Below are 20,300 nucleotides of genomic sequence, written 5' to 3'. Positions count from 1 at the left end.
AACCTACACATTTTTCTTTACAGATATCCAGATAGACTGCTCTTCCTTCATTCAAACCTATCCTAGGCAAATGCCCATCTCTCTACTTGTTTCATTCAAGTTATGCTGATATGCCTTTCACTGGCAACTTCTGCAGTCTTACTCAAACAGCCAAGCAATGGAGGAATTAGCACAGGGAGGAATAAAAGAACCCTTTCTTGGCAGTTAGCTCTTTCATGCATCACTCAGCTACTGTTCCAAAAAAATCATATCATAATGCTACAGACATTATGGTACAAACAAATTTACCAGTACCATAACAAAATTCACATAATGCCAAAGAGTGCACTGTTCGTGCCATACATAAGTAATTATGAAAAGAATCAAGAATCACCAATATGCTTACTACTGCCATCCCAGCCTGAAAGTTTTATACTGTGACATGTTATGGGAGTTATTGTTCAAAAGATATGGATTTGTGTGTGTAATTTGACATATCTGAAGGAAGATCCTGTCACAATACTTCTTTCAAAGCACAAAATCCAACACAGCTCAAGTCTTTTTATGTTCAATACCACCTTAAAAATAAGTTCTTTCAGCACAACCATCCTGTTGGCTAATTGTGCCCATGGCATTCTGGTTAGGAACAAAACAGTTGGTCAGACACCACAGTAATGCAAAAATGAGTTGCCTGGAGGAGTGCTCACTTAGGGATAGCTGAGATAACAGGCTTCACTGCTTCCACTACTTTAACCAGTCTTCCAGCTCTTACATGAAATGAGCTCCTTAGCAGCACGCCACTTCTCCCAAAGTAATTCTGAGGCTGGTGCTGAGGTTAGTATGTAATGGCCCTGACTTTGGAAATCCCTTTGTTACTTTTTCCACTACTACATCCTGGTTTGGAGAAAACAAACCAAGAGATGTAGTTCAATCTGTCCTCTTTCCTACATCCCAGCTTTGAAAGTCCTCTTTGTATAATTAAGAGCAACTTTTAAAGTGCTCTTCACATTAAGAACTATCATCGATGCGATTTATGAAAATCCTCGCAAGTATCTTCTTACAGCGTTCACATTGACTGAGCTGGAATAAGCGGCACTCTTACTAAGCTTGGGATGATTTCTGGCATTTCCCCACTTTAACGAGATGCTGGAAAAGTTTTATATTAATGACTTGCACTGAGTAGCTTTCCCCTACTTAATAATTTTATCAGAACTTAGGCATTTTTCCTCATTTTTGAAAGAATGAGACATGGCGATCAAAAGAAAACAACTGTAAAACCGTGGTTCACTCCATGATGGCACCATCAGCCCGCTGTCCGACTGCAGTCATAAGACAACACATTTATTGTGTTTACTATGCACAAAAAAGCATTTTACTATGAAAAAAATACAATACTCTTGGTTTGCCATGTTCTGGAAAGAAATATCTATGTGTATGGTATGGCATCTAGCTATGCAGCACTCCCACACATAGCGTGAATATCAGAAATGGTCTGCTATTGTGGGCCTCAGGTACTCTTCTGAGTTGAGACCTGGTGTCTATTAGTGTGGGACTAAACCTTGGCTAACATGGCTAGACACCTGGTAGTACCCAGTGTAGCTCATTTAGGTCTAAATCAGGTATCCTTGCTGATCATGCACTGTAAACATATACACTCGGTGCCAGGCAAGATTATGGAGTGATTCATCCTGAGTGTGCTCACCGGGCATGTGAAGCACAACAAGGGGATCAGGCCCAGCCAGCAAGGCTTCGACCAACCTGATCTCCTTCTATGACCAGGTGACACGCCTAGGTGATGAGGGAAAGGCTGTGGATGTCATCTACCTGGACTTTAGTAAGGCCTTTGACACTGTTCCCACAGCATCCTCCTGCAGAAACTGGCTGCCCATGGTTTGGATGGGTGTACTCTTCTCTGGATAAAGAACTGGCTGAATGGCTGAGCCCAGAGAGTGGTGGTGAATGGAGTTAAATAAAGCTGGCGGTCGGTCACGAGTGGTGTTCCCCAGGGCTCAGTTTTGGGGCCAGTCTTGTTTCACATCTTTACCAATTATCTGGATGAGGTGACTGAGTGCTCCCTCAGTAAGTTTGCAGATGACACCAAGCTGGGTGGGAGTGTCGATCTGCTTGATGGTAGGAAGGCTCTGCAGAGGGATCTGGACAGGCTGTATCGATGGGCTGAGGCCAACTGTATGACGTTCCACAACAGGACCAAGTGCCGGGTCCTGCACTTGGGTCACACCAACCCCATGGAACACTACAGGCTTAGGGAAGAGTGGCTGGAAAGCTGCCTGGTGGAAAAGGACCTTGGGGTGTGGGTCGACAGCTGGCTGAACAGGAGCCAGCAGTGTGTCCAGGTATCCTGGCTTGGATCAGGAATGGTGTGGCCAGCAGGAGCAGGGAGGTGATCGTGCCCCTGTACTGGGCACTGGTGAGGCCACACCTGGAGTACTGTGTTCATCTGTGGGCCCCTCACTACAAGAAGGACATCGAGGTGCTGGAGTGTGTCCAGAGAAGGACAACGAGGCTGGAGAGGGCTCTGGAGAACAAGTCTGATGGGGAGCGGCTGAGAGAGCTGGGGTTTTTCAATCTGGAGAAGAGGAGGCTGAGGGGGGACCTTATTGCTCTCTACAACTACCTGAAAGAAGGGTGTAGTGAGGTGGGTGTTGGTCTCTTCTCCCAAGTAAGTAGTGATAGGATGAGAGGCAATGGCCTCAAGCTGCATCAGGGGAGGTGTAATTTAGATATTAGGAAAAAATTCGTCACTGAAGGAGTGGTCAGGCATTGGAACAGGCTGTCCAGGGAAGTGGTTGATTCACCGTGCCTGGAGGTGTTCAAAAAACGTGTAGATGCAGCGCTTTGGGATATGGTTTAGTGGGAATGATGGTGTTGGGTGGATGGTTGGACTTGATGATCTTAGAGGTCTTTTCCAACCTATGATTCCATGATTCTATAGATATGCATATATAAATAATATTTATAAGTGCACATAAATATGTATATGCATATACTCAAATACACAGGTATTGAACTCCAGTGTCTACTTTTCACAGTAATTCCCTTTGTATGACAGAAAAACACAAACTGAATTTTGTTCCGTTATAACGGAATGATGTACACTGTATCTTCCTCTTTTATTAAAGACAGATAGATATTCTCCTGCTTGGAATCTGTTCTGCAAGCTCCATCGTAAGAAGTTTTCCTCAAAAGAAATTGTATATTCTTGTATTATTCGAAAAAGAAGCTGTGAGCTCATTCTTTCCCATGCAGGAAGCATGTAATTCTGACACAAATTGAATAAGCATAATATTCTCCTATCCTAGAATAGCCATTATCATAGATTAGCTTTGCCAGAAAAGGGGACAGATTAAAAAAGGCAGGGAAGGAGAACAAAAATATTTATGTGTCTTTCCACTCAAGTGTCTCAAGTTCTATGAAGATGTATTCTTTCAATTAGGACAGTTATCTGAGGTGATATACAGCTCTGAAAGGGCTGCGCTAATTATTGGCATTACAGCATTGCTCAAATTGGGAATAGTTTGGAATATAACATTTCAGTAGTCCAAGAGAAACACTTCAGAAAATATATTTGACATGCCAAAGCAGTAACCTTGTTTAGCAGAGAATATATTTAATAATCTAAGACATGGTGGTTTAAGGTTTGGTTTGGTGACGATTTGTTTTTAAATACAGAAATGAATTGGAAGAAAAACACGCTCTTCTGCTCACTTCTGCAGCAGTAGCCATTTCTATCCTTTACCCTGGAATTGCACAGTCTCAGAAAAGAATAAATAATTTATCCACAACACAGACATGACTGAGCTGGCTCTGCCAATGCTCAGCCCAGGATGGAACTCTGGAGAAACTGAAGCAAAGCCCAATTGCACAGAAAGTGCTGCATGGTCCATGGGGGACATGCTTGCTGCATCTCCACCAAACGAGAATTTCCCCTGACCCTTACTGCATTTCGCTACACACAAGCAAATTAAATACAGAACAATATCGAAAGTACAACAGTTAGTTCATGATTTTTAAAGGAAAACTTACAAATCACTGTAGACCAGGCCATAAATCTGTGCTGTGCTGTGATGATAGATTCCTCTCAGGATAATTAAAAGCAGGATGACCACAAAAGCTGGAAGCCCCCAACTCAAAAGGAAGTAAAGCAGATAGCGCCGCTCTGTGTGTTCATCATTCATCACCAGGATGTACCAGAAATTAATAGCCTGAAGAATAACACAGAATATTAATCAGTAGACTTGGTGGATGATTAGCTATCCCAAAAATCAAATCACTCTGAAAGTCATAATACAGCATATTTCTGTCCCAGCATATTTGTGTATATAAACATTTTTCAACATAAATATTTTGTGCTCATTTTCTTCACTTAAGTAATAAAAAGCGACTGATTATAAAAGAAGCATGTTTACTTGTACAAATGTAAGATATGGAATTAGACTATCAGAGAGGAAGGGACACCCTTTTTAGTAGAAAACTCTATTTTTGCACTGCAAAAATAGCCTTGTGGTGCAAAAGTAGCTTTCTTCTTGGATTTCTATATGTTGTGGTTTAACACAGCCGAAAACAGGACACCATACCTTCACAGAAAAGAATGACATATAATATTGCTAAATCTGATCTGTACTGAACCTTCTTATGCTATTGTTGAGCTCTGTATTTTCTTGTAGGAAATGCACTAACCTCCTTCCGTGTTTCTGACCGTGGTCCCGTTCCAAGCTCACCAGCACAACAAAGACATGGAACGAGTCCAGCAAAGGGCTATGAAGATGATTAAGAGACTGGACCATCTCTCTTATGAGGAGAGGCTGAGAGAGCTGGGACTGTTCAGCCTGGAGAAGAGGAGGCTCAGGGGGATCTTGTCCATGTCTATAAGTACCTGAAGGGAGGTAGTGATGCAGAGGGAGCCAGGCCCTTCTGACCAGTGAGAGGACATGAGGCAAAAGGGCACAAATGGAAACACATGAAATTCCATGTAAACACAAGAAAAAACTTTTTTTGTGTGTGTGTGTGTGAGTTGTCAAACACTGGGCCAAGCTGTCCAGACAGGCTGTGGAGTTTCTATCTTTAGAGACAAATGAAAACCTAGTGATAATCTGTGGATATCTGGTAAATACTAACTGCAAAATACTTTAAATAAAGTCTTTCCCAACTCAGTGAGAAAAATTCTCTTTCCCTTTTTCCTTCTTTCTAGGAGTACCCACAGCTTTCATTTTCAGAATGGTTGCATCCTTTCATATAATTTCTTTTTTGAAGCCGATAGGCAGTCCATAAATGAATGTAACTGAACATGGCTTTGGGCAAACCACCGTAGCTGAGCCTGCTTGAGCCAGGGTGGTGGACTAGGCAGTCGCAAGCTGCCCCTGAAACTTTAATGGTTCTGTGATTCTGTGTAATATTTATAAAAGAGTTTGAGAAAAAAATGCAAATAAATGAATGTAAATTCATATGCAACTCCACAACAATCTGTGTCTTGTTATGATCAACTCATCAAAAGTCATAACTAAGAATTTAAAACTATGTATGAATCAAAATGAGGAAGTGGAATAGCTGAACTCTCTTGAAAGAAGTGGTAGTATGAGTAAGGAAAGTCTTCAAATAAAACAAAAAATATAGAGTTTTGTTTGGATCTTTGCATTTTCTTGAAGAGGTTAATAGTAGAAACAATTTCCTATGTGCTCAGCATTTTTTAATGCACATCTACACATGTTCCTACTTTCTAATAAACACCTAAACTATCCATAATAAAAATATACTTTGCAAAATATTTCTTGACTTTCTCCACTTACATCATATTATACCAGCTACAGCTCTGCATATTATATAAATATTTCTGGTCTTTTATATGAGGTGAATAAGGGATTCATTTTGTCTTTTTCTGTCTAGAAGCCATCTAATTCAAACTTGGGCCTCCAGCCTGTCTTGACAGTCAATGGAGAGAGGTCATCTTTAAGCAAGTGGAGGAAAAGAAGGTTATCAGGAGTAGTCAACATGTATTGACCAAGGGGAAATCATGCCTGACCAATCTGATAGCTTTCTATGATGGCATGACTGGCTGGGTAGATGAGGGGAGAGCCGTGGATGTTGTCTACCTTGACTTCAGCAAGGCTTTTCACACAGTGTCCCATAACATCCTCCTAGGGAAGCTCAGGAAGTGTGGGCTGGATGAGTGGTCGGTGAAGTGGATTGAGAACTGGCTGAATGGCAGAACTCAGAGGGTTGTCATCAGCGGCGCTGAGTCTAGTTGGAGGCCGGTAACTAGTGGTGTCCCCCAGGGGTCAGTACTGGGCCCAGTCTTGTTCACAGTATTTATCAGGTTAACTATGAGCCAGCAGTGTGCCCTGGCTGCCAAGAAGGCCAATGGGATCCTGGGGTGCATCAAGAAGAGTGTGGCCAGCAGGACAAGGGAGGTTCTCCTTCCCCTCTACACTACCCTGGTGAGGCCTCATCTGGAGTACTGTGTCCAGTTCTGGGCTCCCCAGTTCAAGAAGGATGAAGAGCTACTGGAGAGAGTCCAGCGGAGGGCTACAAGGATGGTGAGGGGACTGGAGCATCTCCACTACGAGGAGAGGTTGAGGGAACTGGGCTTGTTCAGCCTGAAGAAGAGAAGGCTGCGAGGGGACCTTATAAATGCCTACAAATATCTGAAGGGTGGGTGTCAGGAGGATGGGGCCAAGCTCTTTTCAGTGGTGCCCAGTGACAGGACAAGGGGTAATGGGCACAAACTGAGGCACAGGAAGTTCCGTCTGAACATGAGGAGGAACTTCTTCTCTCTGAGGGTGACGGAGCACTGGAACAGGCTGCCCAGGGAGGTTGTGGAGTCTCCTTCTCTGGAGATATTCAAGACCCGACTGGACAAGGTCCTGTGCAGCCTGCTGTAGGTGACCCTGCTTCGGCGGGGGGGTTGGACTAGATGACCCACAGAGGTCCCTTCCAACCCCTACTATTCTGTGATTCTGTGATTCTGTGATCAATGACCTGGATGAAGGGACAGAGTGTACCCTCAACAAGTTTGCTGATGACATAAAGCTGTGAGGGGTGGCTGACACACCGGAATCTGTCCAGGTCTTGATGTGCTGCCATTCAGCAAGGCCTGGACAGGCTGGAGAGTTGGACAGAGAGGAACCTGATGTAGTTCAACAAAGGCAAATGCAGGGTCCTGCACCTGGGGAAGAAAAATCCCATGCACCACTACAGACTGGGGCGGACCTGCTGGAGAGCAGCTCTGCGGAGAAGGACCTGGGTGTCCTGGTGAATGACAGGTTGACCATGAGCCAGCAGCGTGCCCTGGCTGCCAAGAAGGCCAATGGCAATGAAAAGTGTGGCCAGCAGATTGAGGAGGTTCTCCTCCCCCTCTACACTGCCCTGGTGAGGCCCCATCTGGAGTACTGTGTCCAGTTCTGGGCTCCCCAGTTCAAGAAAGATGAGGAGTTACTGGAGAGAGTCCAGCGGAGGGCTATGAGGATGGTGAGGGGACTGGAACATCTCTCCTGTGAGGAGAGGCTGAGGGAGCTGGGCTTGTTAAACCTGGAGAAGAGAAGGCTGAGAGGGGACCTTCGAAATGCCTCTAAATATCTGCAGGGTGGGGGTCAGGAGGATGGGGCCAGACTCTTTTCAGTGGTGCCCAGCGACAGGACAAGGGGCAATGGGCACAAACTGAAGCAGAGGAAGCTCCAGCTGGACATCAGGAAGAACTTCTTCCCTCTGAGGGTGACGGAGCTCTGGAACAGGCTGCCCAGGGAGGCTGTGGAGTCTCCTTCTCTGGAGATATTCAGACCCTGCCTGGACAAGGTCCTGTGCAGCCTGCTGTAGGTGACCCTGCTTTGGCAGGGGATTGGACCAGAAGTTCCACAGAGCTCCCTTCCAACCCCTACCATTCTGTGATTCTGTGATTCTGTGACAGACATCTTCCGGCACCCATTGACCCTTACCCAATCATACTCATATCTCACAGTTCTCTACACAGGCATTTCATATAGTAATGACTTGTATGCTTAATTTGCAGCTGTCTGTTGTTAGGACAGGTAAAATCCGCATGCAGTGACAAGAGAATTGCGAAGCAATTATTTGTGTTTGTGAAATTTTGCAGAGTCCCCTTAGCCAAGGTTTTGTCTACCAGTTTGTTCAGACAGACTGAACTTTCACAATCAAGCACTTAATTAACGCTTTGTGGATTCCTTATGTAAGTCTCATCAGTTAATTATCATTACAGGTTTTTTTCTGTGATTTATGTAGCATGAATATACAATATTTATCATAAATCACATTGTATATGTAACAACTTATTTTCCAAAAATTTATCAGTTCAGTAAGCATTTTAAATGCTCCCGCAGAGAATGACATTTTATAAATATGCCCAGTGTATGTAATTATATTAATTATATACTAATTATGATGGCATTTATTATTTTCGTTTTGTGATTGGTGCTATGTGAACAAAGGCAAAGTTTGTTTTGCTTAAAAGAACACAGGAATATCCTACCATATAATTGTAACTGTCCTGTGTAGCTTGAAAGAACACAGAAAAACTGCTAACTCCGTTGTTGGACATTGACGGGAAGAAAACATTAAACAGATGAATACGCTATTTGGAAAAAAATCCACAGTTTGTGAAAAGATTTTCCACCCTTACTGGTTGTCCTTTCCTCTCTTAACTTTTGCATTGGATTGAAAACGAATTCAAGATGCTGTTTGTCACCTTATGCCAATAAACATTCTTCAAATTGCTTGCCCTTGTAGTTCTGACTTGGCTGTGCTTCACTGCGAGCACTTCCAGACAGCAAAATCCCTGAACTGATTTATGCCATTATGCTCAAGGATTGTTGATTCTACTAATTCTGACAATCTGGTGAACATTGTTCTCAGTCATCCAACTGAGCCTGCTTTCTAAGAAATTGTACCTCATCCTTTCTCGGTGTTTGCTTAGCCCTATTTACCTATCTCACCTCATTTGTCACAGAAGGACACTTCAACATCGGTGCTGCTGCAAAGATGTAAGGGGGCTTGCCTAATTCACCATTTCCTGTGAGGTGACATTTCTCTCTTGATAATTATAAGTTCTTGTCTTCAGCCCCTTTTGATGTTCCAAAACGTAATCAATGAAACACAAATAGTGGAGCTAATTTTAGCAAATCCCTCCCTGTTGCCATGCTGCAGCAGTAGCCAGTTCTACAGAAGAATAAAACGTACAGTCTATTCCCCAGTTGCTCAGGTGGAGGAACAAATGTACAAGCTGTGATTTTTCTGATGTAGAATGCAAAACAATTACGAATGCTAATAACACTCTAATGAGACAATGTGAACTTCAGTGAAGCTTTTTTCTTTTAGAATGAGGCAATTAACTAAAATCACCTTCCCCAAACTGGGGTGCTTTTGTTTATTTCTTTGTTTATTCCTTCATTTATGTTTAGTGATAATCTGTGGATATCTGGTAAATATTAACTGCAAAATACTTTAAATAAAGTCTTTCCCAGCTCAGCGAGAAAAATTCTCTTTCCCTTTTTCCTGCTTTCTAGGAGTGCCCACAGCTTTCATTTTCAGAATGGTTGCATGCTTTCATATAATTTCTTTTTCAAAGCTGATAAGCAGTCTATAAATCATTTTTAAAAATAAGCATTAAACTTACTGTAAGCGAAGTGCTTGTCTCACTGCAATAAATTTATAGAAAATTTAAGGTACCATGAAATCCACAAAGGAGGAGAATTCAGGCAAGAGTGACAGCAAGCTCATGACATTCAGTCTGGTTTGGTTATTGAACTGCCACTTTTGCTGTTGATTTACTCCACTGTAGCAATGGCTCAAAAAAGTACAAAGAGTCCACCTTTTGTCATAATTTTACTCCATGTGAGAACTGGCAAGTGAGGACTACGCAAGTTTAGTTCTCTCCTCAAAAGACACCTTTTAAATTTTTTTTAACTTCTTTTTGGGCAACAAATTAGAAAATGCTAAAAGAAGAAAATTATTTTTGCTCATAAATGGCTACCATAAAATCATACACTCATAGAATCATACCATGGTAAGGGTTGGAAGGGACCTTAAGGATCATCTGGTTCCAACCCCCCTTCCATGGGCAGGGACCCCTTCCACCAGCCCAGGGTGCTCAGAGCCCCGTCCAACCTGGCCTTGAACCCTGCCAGGGAGGGGGCAGCCACAGCTTCTCTGGGCAGCCTGGGCCAGGGCCTCACCACCCTCATGGTGAAGAATTGCTTCCTAATGTCTCATCTAAATCTGCCCCCTTTCAGTTTACAGCCATTCCCCCTTGTCCTATCCCTACACACCCTTGTGAAAAGCCCCTCGCCATCCTTCCTGTCGGCCCCTTGAGGTACTGGAAGGCTGTATTACAGATATTGCAGATTTGGCATGGGAAGAACAATAGAATACAGAAAGGCACCCTTAGTGTGTGCTCGTAACATAAAAGTGCAGAGTGCATTTGAAAATACAGGCTTATGCTGTAGCAACATATATTTGTATGAGGTGACATTTGCCAGGAGGAAGACTTCTGAATTTCAGACATTAGTATAAGGCAAATATTTCAGGCTAAGTTCACTCTGTGGTCACAAAAAGTCTTTTGTATCTTGCTTACACCTTTCCTTCTCCATTCAAGAAAGCCTCATCCTTAAAAAATTGAGTAAAGATATCAACATTCTACAACTTACCAAAATCTCCCTATAAAGCTAAGAAACAAGACAGTGCAATACAAAGGCACAGGAACAATCAGACAGGTGAGGATGATCTGATGTAGCCTTTGTTCTTACTCTGCAAATGGACCAGATCATCTCTGAGGTCCTTTCTGCTCCTGCATTTCAGTGAATATGTGGGTAGTAGCTATGTGTGTAGTACAAATACTAATATTGAATGTGAGCCTACAAATGCAAGAAGCTAGAAAGTGAAGAAGAATTAAAATATGAAGCTTTGGACTTCGTTGTTGTAACAACTATTAAAATATGATAAAATGCTAAGCATAAGTACTATAGCCAGCAACATGCAGAAGATGGAAAGATTAGGACAAAAAGGTGAGGAAGTTGTCCTAGAGTTTAGAAAGAGAAGATCCTTGATCTGGACTAAATACTTGAATCTGTATAGGTCCAACTGTACAGTTAAATCTGGGTTTTCCTATAGACTTTTTTTTCGCCTGGAAATGTTTCTCCGTTACCTTTTGATAACTAAAAATTGTTTGGATTTTCTGGATGTTTCCGTTCCCCATATCTGCACTTATCTGCACGCTGCTTGCATTTGATTATCCCATTCACCCACTTCTGTATGCAGTGATCAAGACTGACACTCTCAGATTTGTATGAAACAAGTCAGTGATCAAGCAAATGCACTACGCTTACAGCCTCACAGAGGGCACAGTGACTGCGTAAGTGACACGGAATCTGTTCGTCGATGTTGCTGTTTCCCAGACAGATGTATTTAAGTCCCATTTAAGTATAAATCCGTTACTAATTTTGTCTTCCAAATCAAGACGTGTATTAAGTATACCATGATGAGAAAGACAAATGTTCATTTCCCAGACATTTAAATCAGCCATTTAGACAGCAGTAGCACCTAGACTTCCTAAATGACAACGCACAAGCTTTGCTAACATTGTCATGGGGACCAATTCAAGCATAGAGATATCTCCAGCACTCCTTTACTGCCCTGGCATTGCTTCCTCACTCTGCAAGAATACAAATTTGAGACCTATTCTCAATCAAAAGGAGCACATTGTAGCTGAGGGCTGGGTTCATCTATGTTTCAGATAATTTCTGTCTTTTGGGTCTTTCTAACTTCAAGAATTATTCACAGCTGAAGACCTGCACCTTCAAAAAAGGGTCAGTCCCCTTCACTCTAAGTTTTACTCCTGGTAGCGCTTGTCAGCTCATCCCTCAGCAGGCTGTAAAGGATTCCCACTGAAGCACCTTTGCCCCTCAGATTTCCATGAAGAGTCTTCATGACCAACACAAGCCTGAAGCTTCACTAAATGCAATGGCATATGCAAGTTCTTAGGACCTGGCCAAAGTCTACTCCAACAAAAATAACAACAGATTTCAACTACAGTCATAAACAAGACCAGCTCTTAACAGCCATACAATTTTTTGTCACTATAAGTGATTAATCCTTGGGAAACGGAATCCTCTTGCAACTTAACATAATATAACACAAGTAGACAGGAAAGGTGAAACACTATCAAACACTGAGCCATGAAAACATGAGCTATCTTGGTAAAATGGCAATTTAAAAACATTAATTTGTCCAAAACAGTAAATGTTCAAGACGTCTGAAGTGACTTTGGTATGAAGGGAATGAGCAGCTGTGAAGAATAATAAAATTTAGAGGTGATAAAATAATCTAGGTTAGTTAACCTAAGAGAAAGTCACAATCCAAGTTGATAAACAAGAAGTACAGCTGAAAAATGTCTGTATTGAGAGAGTAGGAAGTCACATCCGCTGGAGATAATATCTAATCTTGCTAACTGTATAAAATCATGAAAAAAACCCGAAGAATAGAAAGACTATTAGTATCACTAGAGATAGAGCAGTTTAGATCTCTCTGCTCCATTTTTATGAGCAGTTGCAGCAGCAGTGTACATGACAGACCATCTACTGTAGCTTGCTAAGACCAACAAGCACAGTGGAGCTGTCAGAGAGGCCATGAGTGTTCTCAAGGAATACGAGCCTGACATAATCCCAGAAAAATGCCAGATACCACATGAATGTCACTGGGAGAGAAAGCTGCATTTAGATGTAGCCTAATTTGCAATTCTTGGTTTGGTCTGACAACCTGCATATTGCAGGGTTTGTATGGTAACTTGCGTTAGCTGCATATATAAAGCTATATGCTATAATAAATGTTCTATGGACAAATCCTATTCAAATGACAGATAAGTAGCAAAACTCATGCATCAGTGCTAAATATACATTTCTAGACGTTGGCATGACAATGTATTTTCCAAAGAACCTCATAATTTGTTATTTTAACTAACTTACATTGATACTTTTCCATAACAAATTTGATTACTCATGGTCTCCCACATTAGTTCAGTTGTTTTCTACACCATTTACTGTTCTCTGTGTGTTCAAATTCTGATAATATTTATGGATGTATATACTCCTTAATTTAATGCAAACTTGTGAAGGTTTGTTTGCCATTTTATTCCAGTCTGATGACTAAAATGCTACTGACTCCAAAAATGACAGTGTAGTTTACCCTTGCATTTCCTTTTGAAAAGACTGTTTCAAAAGACTGAATAAGAAATGCTTAGAAAAGCTATTAACACTAATAAAAACTGTTCTTCAGTGTTTTGAGTGGTAACTTCTGTCGGACGAAGTGAGATGTGGAAATCCTTACAAAGTTGTAATGGATATTAGTGGAAAAAGTCTTTATAGGGTTTGAATATTTACCCTTGGAGTTATGACACTCTAGATTTAATAAAGACAATCTAATCTGTTGTCTCTCCAGTAGCATTGAATTGCAGAGATACATGTGCTATGATATAATAGAAACACAGTCTAGGTACCAGTTACTTTTCCAGAGGTTTTGGTGAAGGGGTGAAACAGACTGAGACCAACCTGAATAAGCATCCAGCTGAACTGGCAGAGGTAAAGGTAATGGGTAACAGATGCAAGGGCAGAGCAGCTTTCCTCTGAGAGATGTTGGCTCAAGTAAGCAGAGGCCAGAAATGAAATCTGCAGTGGAAAAAAATGAATACATGCATATTGGAATTATACAGAATTAATTTAATAATAATAATAATGAGGAAAAAAATATCTCAGTTTGGAAGTAAAATTAACACTCTGTTACCATTCCAGAGACTCAGGAGAGATACCCTGGACATCCAATATTCAGCCAAAAGAAGTGATCCTCTATCACTGTCAGCCACAAAACCAGCTTAAAAATTTTTGCAGACAATCTAGTATCCTTTACATCCATATTTGAAAAGACTATGGAGATAATTAAAATTTATTGTTTAATGTTGTTGCCCAGACTAATTGCCATGCAATATTAGACAACTGTTTTGGAACTTAGCATTGAGATTTTCCTCCATAAAATAAAAAGAGACACTGTCTTCTGGTTTCAGTAAGGCCAGAAATTTTATCAAGCAAACAGACAAACTCGAGGCATTTACAGTCTTCAAACTGTCAGACACATAGCAATGCCACACCCCACCAAATAAGAACGCAACACTGGACAAAAGGGAGTAAGCCTTTCTTCTGCTACCTAAGAGCAGAAAAGGATTTCAGGCTCACAAGGCAGATACAAGTTTTTTTCCACAGACATGTGAAATGTCAAAAGACAATATGTTGGCCAGATAAGTAGCCAGTGCATTGTCTAGAGGAACAAAGGTATTCCAACTCTGACTGCAATGAACGCTACTAAACAATTTCAATATAGCCTTTAAAATTAATAAACAGCTCAGAAACTTTCAGCTCTGTCTTCTGTGAATTCCTTTACAGAGGAAATAGCTCTATTTCACTAAAGAATTGAAGTGTTCACGCAAAGAAAGGCTCAATTTACCTACCGCATGCCCAAAGTAACTGATGATTTTTCCTTTCCTTTTCAAGGAATACTGCTATTTTGATCAACAGCCCATTGATTTACTAGTAATAGCAATTCGCAGACTGTGCAGACTGATTATATATAAATGTAGTTATATTCACAACCTAACTATATCTATGTATAACTATAGAAAGATATATACATGTGCATATAACCTCTCAGGAGATGGGGTGGGGAAGGAAGCTAAAGCATACTAAGTGATTTGGCATACACCTCAACATTGTATTTGCAACAAACATACATGGTATTGGATAACTCTTACACTGTGTCTTTACTATAAAAATGTCCTTACAAAGGCAGGGTCTGTATATTGACAGATAGACGAATTCATCTAACCATGATACAGAAGAATAAGAACGAGCAACTGGACAATTATGAGATGCATTTCATTATCTATATGGGTTTCATCAGTCTTCTGCTGGGAACTGGAGTCTAACCATGACCAGATAACCATTCAGTTATGAAGAGGTTAACACACAGCTTAATATAGACTGCTGTTTGCCAAATGCTGACGCTGCTAAAACAAATGCCATTGTCTGGAGTGGGTTAAACACAATTGAAATATGTGTGCAATAGCTGCCTTCCACTTGGGATAAACACAAGAAATGTTTGTGTAAACAACTCCCTAGCACCAGCTAGCTCTAACAGTGCCAGCAGAACTCTTCCTAAACCTTGAGCAAATGTGTCTGTTTACAGCAAGCAAAATACAATGCGCATCTGGGTGGAGAGGCTCTACCACCTTTTGTTCTCTGAAGGCTTTTGTATATATTAAGGACAGACTTTTAGGCTGTAGATAGAGACAAAGAAGGGTTGAAAATATATTAGATATAAGACAGAAATTCTTCACTGTGAGGGTGGTGAGGCCCTGGCCCAGGCTGCCCAGAGAAGCTGTGGCTGCCCCCTCCCTGGCAGGGCTCAAGGCCAGGCTGGATGGAGCTCTGAGCACCCTGGGCTGGTGGAAGATGTCCCTGCTCATGGCAGGGGGGGTGGAAGTGGGTGATCTATAAGGTCCCTTCCAACCCAAACCATTCTGTGATTCTATGATTCTATGAAAACACAAAAGCAAACTGGCTGAGCCCTGGAAACATGTTTTTAGCACCTTCTGGACTGAACATTGGTTGAAAGCATTTTGCATCTGTAATCAAAGAAACTATCATTTCTAGCATTTTCCTGTGTCTCAAGAAAAATGATTTTTTTTGTATATTAAAAAGGAGGAGTATCTCGCTAGGTCAGCAGTTTTCCAACCAAAACAATGCAAAGGCCAAATATTTGCTAAAAATGCATACCTCTCATATATACTGACTTTTGTTATAGAAGTAAAACAGTAATATGGCTGAATGAATTGTAACTAGTGGCATTACAGTGTTTTAGACAAAAAAAGGCTATAAAGCTTAAAGAGGCAAAGAAACATTTACATCTTATTTTCATATAATTGTTATACGGCATCTTGGGCAGAAGATACAAATGAGAATTGGATTATAACACAAAAATTTAATGGCAGACCTTATTTTGAAGTGCTGGGAGAAGGGACAGTGGTTTCTCTGTGCTGTTCTGACAAATGCTGGCTACGTTGTGACTTACGGCTTAAAAGGCAACGCACCAAAATTTAGTAGAAACACATGGAATGCAGGCCACTGAATAGACCTTTCTCCCATAGCATCTGAGGCAGGTAGGGAAACGTAAAAAAAAAACGCTTTCTAGATAAATTATTCCTTAGACCTAACTGCCTTATGTCTTCTGTACGTTGCTTATTTTTCAACTGTAGTGGGCAATCTTTTGTAATAATGAACCTATTATTTTGCAAGCAAAATATGTACCATATACTGGAATAAGTTGTTCCCTCTTCAAACACTAAAAAATATATATTGGAGGTGTTCCTTTTGATACCAATTGTTTAGAGCTCTTTTTACAGAGATCGTATGGTTTTAAAATACCCCTTTTCAAACAATCTTTGTAACACAGCGTTTGCTTCTATGCCGAGATTATAACAAAATGCTTCTCCCTGGTACTTGTCAAGGTGATCAGTCTTGACCCAAAATGATTTAACAAAGGGATAACAAGTGTCTTAAGTCACTCAAGTAGCAGGCTGCTACTTCTGTTAATTTACGTGAGATAGTTCTGTGCCACGTTCAAAATTACAGTGATAGCATATCACTTACAAGGTTCCTCTTGAAAAAATAGAAGTCAAAAAATAAAAGATGATAAATCTATGCAGTTCTGTCAAAGAGCAAAAAGATCTTTGATGGTTCCCATCTGACAGTCATTTACTCAGCTGATTAATCAAATGACACTGCAATTCCATTGTAACTCTAAGACAATTACCTAGCAATTACTTGAAGGAAATTAGAACCTGGGTATTCAACCCATCATCAGCACCAAACTACAAATTAATAAAACCGGATGATTTACAAAATTGTACGTTCCTGCATGAAGAAGGGTATTTTTGTACCGCTGTCTCATAACATCACTCCTTACTAGTTAAAAGCCACCTCCTAGTTTCCAGTCTGCACTTACTCATGGTCAGTTTACATTTGTTTGTTCTTCTGTTGGAAGCCTCTCAGGTTAGACAGGATTCCCTCCTCCTTGGGGTCTGCACTATCACGAATTCACAGAAAGCAGCAGTATTCTCTCTCAGACTTCATTTTCCAAGGTTAAATAAGCTGATCACTCCACAGTGCAGCACCCTGTAAAGATGTCTAAGCTGGGCTGGACATCAAAAGCAGTTTAGCTCTGCAAAGAGCATCTGCCTGGATCACCTTATCTTGTTTCTCCAAGTAATCCTACGTACTGCACTGTGAAATGTATACTCACGCGTGTGAAAGCCTGTCCTTGTGCAAAAGCCTTTGCAGCCTGCACACCAGTTTCATCATCCTTCTCTGTAATGGTGCCACTCGGAGACCGTCCATGAACACACGTACTCAGGGTTGGATGGAGAAGCGCTGCAGAGATCTCACAAAATTCTCATCCAACCGTTTTTTTGTTTCCCTATACATCATCCAAATACTTCTTCTGACATATGGTAATACCTCAGTGATCATCTGGTGCACACGATTTTTCTTCTCTTTTCCAGCTGACTACCTCTTGCAGCAAAGTCAAAGTTTTGCTGTTAGCTTACAACTTACGACTTTTCACCTTGTTGTAGGAAGCATCCAAAGCTCTCTGCATCTTCCCATATGCCACCCACTACCACTTCGTAGTGTCAGTGCTGCTCTACTTTGTGCCACCACTGCACTTTGCCCAGGCACGTTATTTTCTGTTGCACAGACTAGTCCTTTAGGACCGGTGAAATGCCTCTCTTTGTTCGCCACTCCCTCACAGCTGTCTTTTCCCATTAGTCTACCTCTTGATAGAGGGGATTGTAAGAAACGTGAAACTATAACAAAAAAAGCCTTAACATTTTCTAGATTTTAGTAGTCTTTAGTACTGTAACTTGTATTCCTGCATGCACAGTCATCTAACGATGTAACTGTTGCACTAATCCCTGTTTTCTCATTAAGGAATGTAGTGGAAGGACATGGGCACAAGCTATCACTTAGTCGTTAGACAAAATAATTAAGAGAAACAAAAGCGGTCTCGGTTCCCAGCAAATAATTGGGATAATTGTGGGATAAAAGAGACTCCTAAATAACTCTACTCCAGACAGCTCGGCCTTGGGAGGGCAGATGCGCCAAGCTACAGAGATAAGGAGGTACCAAGAGAGCAAGAAGACTGGAGCCAAACAACCTGAAGGACACGATGGACATGATCCTGGAACTGAGTCTGCGTAGAAACAAATGCCAATCAGCGAACAGCGTGATGGAGAGGATGGGCCTTCATCTTGGGACCCCTGAAGACCACCCAAAGATGCTAACAGACATGCGTGAAAGATATTTACATACGCTAACTGGTTCCTAGAAATATAATGAATAATGACCTGTGTGATTGTATTTAACCTGAAGCAACAGGGTGTCTGGTGCACACGTTTGGAGGAGAAATCCCCCGTGTGCCCGGCACCGCAGTAAAGAATCCCTGCTGAGCAGTGTGCGTTGTGCTGTTGGGTTTTTCCTACCGGATCTTCGAATCACTCTTACCACGTTCGAGTTCTTGGACTAATCCTCCTTCATTATTATTTCACTAATTATGTGACATATCATGTATTTTACTGCATTTATCTTATCAGATAAGAGTATCAGACTAGTCTGCCATGATCTAAGGATGAACACACAGTCTTATTCTCCACTTCATTTATTGCTATGTCTTTTGACAGAAATTTTTTCGAAACTCTTACGTGCCTCTGAGACAGAATTAATGAGCCTGCAGTTGGCAAGATTAATTTACTATATATTATTTTCCAGTCACATGGTACCACTCTGAAGTGAAGGACTTCGTAAAAGCACTTGCTGCGAGACCTGTGGGGTATCATGCCAGCACTCTCAAAGGTAGAATGGGGATCTTTTTGTTCCAGCCTATGAATGCCCCTATCATTGGGGTTCTCTTTCAGCCGCAACCGCCATAACCTTCACTCCATGCTACTAACTCTACTCACCACTTTGCCTTTATCCAAGTGGTGATCTTTAACATCATTATCTTCTCTGAAAATGCGAAGACTTTGATTTTGTTTGTTTGGAGTCACATTTAACACATTTAGTTTTCCTGCCTCACTGCAAATTTTTACCAGAAATTTTACATTTTTCTCTCTATATTCATGTCACAAAACGTCAGAAAATCCTCACAAGAAGATTATGCTATTGTCAACCAAACCAAATGTACATGGCATATTCATTGATGACAACTATAGATGATGTGAGGAAAACAATCAACTTTCTAATGACAAAAGAAGTTACTGAAATCAAAGTTCAGAATTAGCAGAGCTAAATTTGGCCTCATTACAGAAATTTTCAGAGAAAACAATGAGTCTAAGTGCGAGTTGCCTTTCAAATACTTTCTAAAAGAGGAAAAAGAAAGACCAGAAGACTGATGCAATTCCATACCAGCCAGGTAAACAAGAGGAGTAGGGCAGCTGAAACCTAAATAATAAGAAGCACGTATGAAGAATAAATAAGTGGAGTACAGAGTCGTAGTAATTACAACTTGGTAAGCGCTGAAATCCTACCATTTGATGGACTTTAAAATGAGGATACAGCACGTGACACATGGAAACAAATCTTTTCTCTACTTTGAACCAAAACATGGAAGCACTGAACATCTCCTTTGCCTCAGTCTTCTCTAGCAAGATCAGCCTTCAGAAATCCCAGGTCTCAGAGACCGAGGGTAAAGCTGGAGCAAGAACGATGTACCCTCGTTGGCAGAGGATCAGGTCTGAGAATACTTAAGCAAACTGGACCATGGCGCGTGATGGGATGCACCCACGAGTGCTGAGGGAGCTGGAAGATGTCATTGTGAGACCACTCTTGGTAATCTTTGACCAGTCGTGGTGACTAGGAGAAGTGCCCAAAGAGTGGAGGAAAGCAAATGTCACCTGCCTCGTCAAGAAGGGCAAGAAAGAGGACCCAGGCAACTACAGGTTTGTTATCCTCACCTCCATCCACGGGAAGGTGATGGAGCAGTTAATCCTGGAAACCATTTGCAGGCACATTCAGGATGAGAAAATCATCAGAAGTAGTCAGCATGGCTTCACCAAGGGGAAGTCACGTTTGACCAACTTGATAAACTTCTATGATGGAGTGACTGGTGTGGTACATGAGGGGAGAGCAGTGGCTATTGTCTGTCTGGACTTCAGTAAGGCCTTTGACACCGTTTCCCAGAAGATCCTCATAGACAAGCTGTTT

At 41.4% G+C, this 20,300-nt stretch overlaps 1 protein-coding gene across 1 annotated transcript in view; it reads right to left on the bottom strand.

Moving 5' to 3' along the window:
* ADGRV1 (adhesion G protein-coupled receptor V1) overlaps positions 1-20,300 on the bottom strand; it is a 313,027-nt gene that overhangs the window by 90,310 nt on the left and 202,417 nt on the right. The window contains exons 84-85 of the mRNA XM_075411234.1: positions 13,545-13,661; positions 4,024-4,202 (exon numbers count right to left, since the gene is read on the bottom strand). Coding sequence (XP_075267349.1) covers positions 4,024-4,202; positions 13,545-13,661 — 296 coding nt within the window. The remainder of the gene's footprint in view (positions 1-4,023; positions 4,203-13,544; positions 13,662-20,300) is intronic.

The sequence above is a fragment of the Opisthocomus hoazin genome, chromosome Z, assembly GCF_030867145.1.
Source record: "Opisthocomus hoazin isolate bOpiHoa1 chromosome Z, bOpiHoa1.hap1, whole genome shotgun sequence".
NCBI classification, from domain to species: Eukaryota; Metazoa; Chordata; class Aves; order Opisthocomiformes; family Opisthocomidae; genus Opisthocomus; species Opisthocomus hoazin.
This window is presented reverse-complemented; position numbering and strand designations above follow the sequence as displayed.